Source organism: Loa loa (assembly GCF_000183805.2).
Source record: "Loa loa unplaced genomic scaffold supercont3.88, whole genome shotgun sequence".
Classification (NCBI taxonomy): Eukaryota; Metazoa; Nematoda; class Chromadorea; order Rhabditida; family Onchocercidae; genus Loa; species Loa loa.
The window spans coordinates 89,270-98,132 of record NW_018108268.1 but is presented as its reverse complement, the minus strand read 5'-3'; the positions used below and the strand labels follow the sequence as shown (position 1 = coordinate 98,132).

General features: G+C 34.1%; 1 protein-coding gene across 1 annotated transcript; it reads right to left on the bottom strand.

Moving 5' to 3' along the window:
• Window positions 1-820: 820 nt before the first annotated feature.
• LOAG_02867 (hypothetical protein) lies at window positions 821-8,514 on the bottom strand (the record flags this gene model as incomplete). The annotated part of the gene is made up of 18 exons (XM_003138404.1): window positions 821-973; window positions 1,409-1,585; window positions 2,016-2,187; window positions 2,606-2,781; window positions 3,155-3,301; window positions 3,497-3,652; window positions 4,127-4,234; window positions 4,348-4,506; window positions 4,882-5,008; window positions 5,124-5,240; window positions 5,629-5,784; window positions 5,956-6,146; window positions 6,534-6,652; window positions 6,816-7,049; window positions 7,144-7,237; window positions 7,430-7,612; window positions 7,863-8,051; window positions 8,368-8,514. The coding sequence occupies 18 exons, from the start codon at window positions 8,512-8,514 to the stop codon at window positions 821-823; spliced, it is 2,805 nt and encodes a 934-aa protein (XP_003138452.1).
• Window positions 8,515-8,863: the final 349 nt, after the last annotated feature.

Sequence of the window (8,863 nt, the reverse complement as noted above, 5' to 3'; positions counted from 1 at the left end):
AAAACAATGGTGAACAAAGTAACTAAAAATGAAGATAATCAAACAATACAATTTAAAAATTATCACAACATTAAAAGTGTTCCAGACTTTTAATCTTTCAGCCACACCATTTTTACATTTTCAGGCTTCTGCTCGCAAAACGGTGAATTTCGATACGGCTTTCATGAATAATGTCGGCGCATCGATTCTAACCTGAAAAGATATTCACTGTCAGTGATTTGTCACGGTAACGTTTTATTAACCAACTATTGGAAGATGAAACTAGTGACGATCACTAGATAATTACTGGCTTACATTAATAAAATGTTACAGTTACAAAGGAACAGCAACTATGTAAGACATTAATGCAGGAAGTATGAACACACAAATTGCCAAGATTTTTTCTATGAAGAGAATTGGGTTCTTATGAAACATGTAAAGCCTGTGGAGGAAGAGAAGATGTCCTTCCACTAAAAGCTTAGATTACCGAAAAAGATTGCTGGAATCTGGACAGACCAATTATTTCTGAAAACTTAACGAATAAAATGAAAGATTTCGCAATGAAATTATTGCAATGATTCAAGAGATGAGAAAATGAGTAAACAAAAGCAGTCTGGCTGATTACATAATCGAGTAGAGCGAAAAGATTAAGAAAAGATGAAAGACAATGGAGAAAAAGCTTATAGTAGTGAAACAGGAATGATAGTTGAAAAATAAATGAAAAGAGATGGAAGTTGAATAGTTTAATTGATGAATTTTCTTTAAGAAAAATATTGCAATTATAGCAATAAATTAGCAAATATTAACTTAGTTAGTTGTTCAGTCTAAAAACCAGCAATAATCACATAGTTTTTGGTATTCGTGTGGTCTTAATTAAATAACTACTTTTCGCATCATCTTTACAATCGTTTTCATTTCTTCCCACATGTTTAAGCCGTCTTTCAAATCGTCGAGTTATCGGTATAAGTTTGTCAAGTTCAAGTGTAAATAATACCTGCAAGAAGTCAGGAATATTTCGAAAAGGTTAAAATATTTGAAGAAAAAGTTAATTTGCTATGTAAGAAAGTAGCAGGCAAATAGAATAAAGGATTTCTAACGAAAATTATTTAGATAAGAAACTAGATAGGAAGACTAGTTTTTAGTTCCCTGGACTAACAAGACTTCAAATGAGTTCTTATTTTACGCAATCACATATAGATAAAATAGCCAAAAAAGGAGGGAATTAAACATTTACGATAGCGAAACTTAAAAAAATAAACAAACGAATAAGATTTTTATACCTTTTAAATGCTTGAAGTAAAGGATTCGATAAAGCAGGGTATTGTCTCTTAACTACCTATTTTACTGATCTGAGAAAAAAGAAGACAATAATTGTTGATAACCATCTGCAGGACAAAAATTACACGACAAAAATTTTTGCAGATATTACATTGATACACCGGGTGGTCAGCTTGAGCAAATGAGAATACGCCCTGTTGTTGTAACTAAATTCCTCCGGTGAAGTGTATGCGAGAGCTCCTATGCAAGCTGCACTCAAATTGCCTTCGGCATTATTGATAACCCAATCCAGCAAGCAACTGATCAAAAAGAATTGCGGAGGATAGGTCTAAAAATTGCACAACTGTTACCTAACCAGCAAAAACAAAGAGAGAGAGGAAAAAAAAACATCCAACTATATAACTTCATTATAATTAAAACTACACAACTATTTAGAAACTACTTGTTCCATTACATAAAAATAAGATTTGAAATAATTTATGCAGTGGTCTATATCTGAAAATAGAAATAGAAATTAGCATAGTATTAAATAACTTCACAATCAATTATTACTAATTTAGCTTGAGGATAACTAAACGTGAACTCTCTTCTTTTTTCATTATAAAACAAGAAATTCCACCTTCCTGAAAGGCTAAAGCAACATACAAAAGCAACACCACATATTTAAGTTTCATGCGGAAGTTATGGAAATGCTCCGTCAAAATTAAAGTTATTTCTTCTTTCTCCCTGAAAATTACTCATCTCGAAATCTTTCTTACCTTTTCCACTTTCTTAGCAGAATTTGAAAGTGTTGATTTTCTAACTGCTTTAGCTACAAAGTTGACCATTCTGCTTGCATCAATATTCACTGAGAGTTCGCCACCATCCTGAGCTTCATTTAGTACTTTTAGAGCATGCCTCAATGCGCCGATTAACTTGTGCTGGTTGATACTGCAAGAGAAATAACACTCTGAAGTTTGCGTAGTACTTTCATTAATTATCTCCATTAGATGATTGGTTTCTGCATGTCGTCTAATATTCAATTAATACAGTTGGATGATTACTTATCGCTGACACATTATCAGACGAGCACGTCCAACTAATTTTTCTCCCGGTGTTAGTGATGAAACACTAAAGTATATTCAGCACAGTTAAAGTATTAAAATTCCAATAATATAGACTGGTTATCAGAATTTATAACCTCCTGATATTGGTCTGAGTTAATATGAAAGTATTCTGAAACAAAAATAAGGTTATTGGTAAAAAAAAGAGACAAAATTCCATTAAGAAAGTGAAACTTGAAAGTAAAAGAGGAATGAAATGAAATGGATTAAAATCTTTCTACTTGTGGAAGAGTGCAAATCATTACCTACTCGATGCGGGATAAAAACTGAAAAAATAATTCAGGAAAGTATATGGATATGGTTGGCATGAGCTATCAAAATATCGTAGAAGCAGGCCAGCCAATGCAGACGGGAAGCAAAGGCATCTATGATACAGTATTTTGCCAATACTTTCAACCGCCGCAAAAGAAAGTTCGGCATCCTACAAAGAAGCTAACTTTCGACACCTTTCAATACTGTAAACAAGAGATTCCAAGTGAAATCTTATGCTTTATAATCCCAAAATGTTCTGGCATAACTATTAGTGTGTTTAATCTAAACACAGGTGTTCCTGCCGGTTGACTTGAGTCTATTAGGTAGCGTTATATTTTAGAGTTAACACTTACAGACCTGAGTACCTGAATTTCATTTATAAAACAGCTGCAGAGACGCCTAAATTTTCTGAAAGCTTAAGTTGTAGCCAGTTTACTTTTATAACAAAAAGAAATATCAAAGCAAGGTTTGTGGAAGCCTAATTCTGACAGTTTCCAACCTAATTATTAATTGGCAACTTTTACATAAGCTCCACAATTTACCTGATTGAATATAAATCCTTCAAAAACTTGTAGAAGCATTTGTCCCTTCACAATACCACTTTCTGTAATTTCCGGGTAATACAACTGAGCTGTTGTTGCATAACTTTTCAAAATCGCGCATGCAGCTAAGGATGTAAGAGCCAGTGCCTTAATATTATTAAGCCTATAAATGCTTCAGCTAAGTATAACTGGTTAAATTTTGAATCATCGATTTCACCAGAAACTGAAGTTCTCCGAGGTTACCACCTTGAAGTTTTAACAACTGTAGTTGTACTATACTAAGCTACAACACATCGCATTACAGTATCTTTCCCTAGGGTAAAATCATATTTAAACTAGAACCTTAACATGTGTAGGTGTTCCTTCGACTTCAATAGCAGAACGTAGCACATGAATTCGTTCACGAGCAATCTGTCCATCAATTGCTACACCAATACCAATTACTTCAGAAAGCGAAGCCCAAATCATTGGATCTAGGGTTGTGCAATACGTGTCCACCTGCAAGATTTTGGTTGAAAAATGATGTCGACGAAAACGAACAATTATTGTAAAATTTCGACTGATCACGAACATAACTCCTGAAATTATATTATACTAAGCTACAGTACCTCATACCACAATATTTTCCCCAACTTTTCTAGGTGTGAAAGACCACTAGAATAAGCTCGGAATCCTCATTCAAAGTAAGACAGTGAAAAACAAGTGTATGTAATTTAGTATACTACTTGAAATTAATGGTTATTTAGCTATTTCATGCAACCGAAAGGTCATATTTTTAATAAGTACAATATAAATTGTAGAACAGACAAAAAAACAAAGGAACGAAATTTAGAGTTATGATTTTGTGAAAGAACTCTAGAACAAGTTCGAAGTCATCATTGACATTTAATAGAATTCAAGTGTGAGGAAAAAAGGAGCTAAAGAGATGTAGAGAAGCTGACAATCGAATAAAATAACACTGATAAGGCAAACCACTTGATCGAACGCAGTTCGCAAGAAGGTCGTAATTTTGGCAATACAAGAATTTCGCATTATAGCACGGAGCAATAGCAAAGCACGCTGTATGTTGTGACTTTTTGGCTAAAAATGAAAAATTACCCATGAGTCATCATCATTATTTGCCATCAAACCTTAAAAACTAATCGAATTCCGCTGCATAAATTCCAGAAAATTCCTGAAAATGAATACTATACCTCATAATTATTGTCGTCCTCTAAAACTGCTTCACACGACATGGCATAATCCACGCCAAGCTTGGCAAGTAAAGCTCTGGAAAGTGGCAATTCTTCAGTTTCATTCAGATCAGGTGTGAAAAAACTGTTTATACGATAACAACACCATTCAAGGAATTCCTGCAACTCAAATTATAATTTATTTGGAATTTCGAAACTTTTTCTATTGCATCAATGAAAGTTTGTAAAAATCAGGTCGATAAATGATTAATAATTAAAGATATATTCTAGGACTATTTTCATTCGTCATAATGCATTATAACGAATTAAAAGAGCCGCAGAATAATGATAGGCGATGTAGAGATTTTTCTATCAAAAGACAAATAAATACAATTATTAAGATTTGCAGAACATGGCACCAATAGTCAAGATGATCACATAAGTTTTTACGGTGTTAAAAAAAACTATATCAGTGAAAGTTTGTAAAAATCAGGTCGCAAGTAACGAAAAATAGAAAATTTCGAAAATGTTATTGAAAAATCCATCGACTTCAACCTCTAACTTCCCTTCTTTTGCATAGAATAAATCGAATAATTCATACACCGCGAACTCCAGTACTTTTTCCGAGTTTGGCAAATCTCGTGTCGAGATGATTGTTTCCAATGTGACTTGCCATTTTTCCCTAAATTTTCCACAAAAGTTTTAATAATTAAAAGAAGCTTACATTAACACAAATTTGAGCAAATGCAAAAAATAATAATGGGAACGGGAAGCATAAAAAAAATTTCGCATTTTACATCCCAACTCGATCCGATTGATCAAACAACCGTGTTAGCAAGCATAATTGAAAGATAACACATTCTTCAAGAACTCCTTGTACTGAACTTGCAGAAGCCGTCCATGTAGCCAAACTGCTAAAATTACCTACTCAATATTAATAAAACTCCAATAAATAAAATGAAAATAATTGCTGCGTTGAGAAAATAAATAAAGAGAGTAATCTCAGAAAATGAACTTCCTACCAAATAATGAGTTTAGATGCAGCATAAAATTTAAGAGCAAAATATAGAGAGAGACGTCTACTAATACTGAGTCGATAATTTCACGAGCATTCCTAGACAAGTTTAGCGAATTTAACAAGTTCTCGAAGTCTCCTGGACTTATGTTAAACTTCCCCAAATCAAATAATCAATTTCAGCCTAAAAAGAATTTTTTAACTGGTTTTAACTTTGAGAATCAAAGAAACTGCATCGACTTATTTGCTCAAAAAGATTACTTACAAACGAATCATAGATATTTTACTTGTAAAGGAAGTCAACGAAATCAACCATATCGGGAAGCAGAACATGCAAAGAATCATAGCGATCTGCTTCGTCAACAGCATTCAACTGACAGTATTCACACAAACTTCGCCAAATATATATACGACCGGCTATGACATACAGATTGTTATTAGAACTGAAAATTTTTATTTTTGTCATTCCTCATTTTTGTTCAGTATTATAATCTTTTTACACAATTATTTATATAACTCGAGAAGTAAACGACAAATTTTAAATCAAACAATTGTTATGTCAATAATATGAACCACTGTAATTTCATAGAATTATTAGAGAATCGAAATAAAACCTGCGGCGTAGTTCGGTATAATTTCGTCGACCAAGTATATCGTAGCTCACGAAATCGGCATATGGCATCATACCTACTACAATTGATTTAGTCTGTGTCGCATTGCACAATTCATGAAGTTTCATTAACATTTCACTGGTTCGTACACTCCCTATTTCCCGCTGATAATTTTTAAGAAATACCATCAAAGCCTGCAAAAAATGGAAATCTGAAAAAAAACCCGAGAAATTGTATAATGAATGCGATTTATTCCCAGTTTATTTAATGGTTTATGTAAGTTTTATAAATCAACTGAGCAAGAGAGTTGTAGTTGAAGCGATATGCACAAAAAAGCGTCAGTAGGAGGGAAAAGTGGCAATCTTTCCTGGGTATCGTTGAAAGTGCAATAAAATTAAGGAAATTCTTCGTGTGCTTCAAGTAAGCCTGGAAACTCAATGAATGTTATCGTTTAAAGAAATCCACTTAGAAAAAGTTAAAACTGGCACAACAAGTCACACATTGGTTTGTCAATAGAAAAAATCTAAGTCAGTAGTGAAAAAATTTGAGAGAACAAATTTGTAGGAAAATTATCGGTTTACCTGCTGGCTTGTCTGTGAATCAGAGAGAAAATCAAGATGTTGCAGAAGATTAAGTAGCGGTACTGCATCATTTCCAGCCCAATTCATAACCATTCGTTCAGCTATTTTCCGTAACACTGCTGAAGATTCGTTTCTTAAGTTTATGTGAGCGAGGAAATAGGATAGAAGAACCTACCTTGAAATACATCAATTTTAGGGTTATAAAACAAACATAGTTACTGGGCAGATTTACTAGTTTCTGATGCGTTAAGTTTAAAATCATTACCAATAAATAAAAACTACCATCATTGCTCGTGAACGATGCTTTGAGTAGCTGCATTCGTTGTTGAACGGTGAGTGATCGCACATGCAAATTGCATGCAACTCGGCTAAAAGCAAGGCGACGAACATTGCTATCACTTTCTATCAGAATTAACGAAATGAATGTTGAAATATCGCTTTCAGAAAATAGCGGCACGCAATGAACTGCCTCTGCGCGCACATCACGAGAAATATCCTTCAAAGCGTCAACAATGTCTGAAAATGAATTCAAACATTGTTGAATTGAAAAAAACAGGACAAAAAAAATATTTGTTTATCAAAATAAGATAAAATAAAAAACTTGACATACATTTAGTGCAATCAAATCCATTCTCATCATTCCCTTCACTGATCCTGCTCAAAATAGACAATGAACGAACAACCTCAGCTCGTACAAATGGATTCTGAATTCATTATGAAAGGTGCGACTCTATGTGCATTACAAAATTTTTTGAGTCAGTCAGTTCAAATGGTCTAACTGACAATCGCATGATCGTGTGCAAAATACGAAGAACTAGTAACTATATAGTTCTTCGACTAGTCATAACACTTTCCAGCAATATAGTTATCAGTCTTTCATCAAAAAAATACTCTACCTTATCATATATCCTTCCTTGCAAAATTCTGACAAGACTATCCATCACTTCTGTAGGCAAACTTGCTTCCTCCTTACAGCTGGTAGGTTCATAGTCTGCTTCTATCTCTTCAATACCTTCGAAAATCAATGTTATCAATCGACAGCATCGATATCGTGAGGTATCGCAGACTGAGAACTGAACCTGAAACAGTAACAAATGAACATCACAATTCATCATAATTCAAACTCTTCAACCTTTTTTTATAAGGAAACGCATTGACCAAACCTTTTACAATTCTTTGTCGTTGGTAATGCGTGCGAACTGACCAAAATTTATTGAGCAGATAAGTAAAGCTAGTTTAGACTCATTTGATAACCTGTTTATTTAAACTACATTACACTTATTTAATGGTGTTTGTCCAGTGTAGTGTTATGAGAAATACTGCCCTTACATTTTCGATATGTTGTAGGAGAAGAGTGAAAAGTGGAGGGGTAACTGTGTCCTCCAAAAGCATCCTTAAACTACATTTCACAAAAAACGAAAGGCATCTATCGGCGCCTTTGTCGGTTTGCGATTGGCCAGTGAAATACCAAAGCCACAATTCTATTTCACCCAATACAGCATTTGTTTCCAATCCCTCCTAAATAATCCCTTCAAAGCATTATGAAATTTTTTTAAAAAGACCAACAAATCGGAAATAAATCGATTTGAGATTCAAATTTCCTGCAAATAAATACGTGCAGAAATGGTCGAATCATGGAACTTTCTACAAAGATATTAGCACGAGGGAAAGTAGGCAACTACTCTGCATCAAAATGAAATCTGAATAATTGAAAAAGAACATTAATCATTATTTCAATGAACTGTTTCAGACCGTCTTTTTTAAGACGACACCAGAACTGACACTAGGACATTACCTTTTCAGAAAAAGTAACTGATATCAAGCAAATTCTTACCTTGCGAAATGCTTCACAAAACTTTTCGACGCAGTCGTTCATTTCCTTGCTGTCATCCTTCTGGCGGACCACAGATAATAATTCCCGAATAAGTGGTAGTTCCGCGAGAATTTCACCACAGGGCAGTTCTTTCATGGACACGCTCATCCTCACTGAATGACTTCATACAATAAAATATTTTAATTCACTCAAACTAAAAATAAAGTTTTGTGTGTATGTGTGTGTGTGTGTGTATGTGTATGTGTGTGTGCGTATGTGTGTGTGTGTATGTGTGTGTGTGTATGTGTGTGTGTGTGTACATGTGTGTGTGTGTGTGTATGTGTGTGTGTGTGTATGTGTGTGTAAAGGTAACTGCGAGCATTCATTCGCACTGCTTTGTATAACTGCTTGTAAGCACCTGTACAATTGCTTTCGTCCATTTATTATCCTAAATCTTCATTGTGAGTACGTAAAGACGTGATATTGTCCCTTGCGAACACACACAGCACGATTTGTT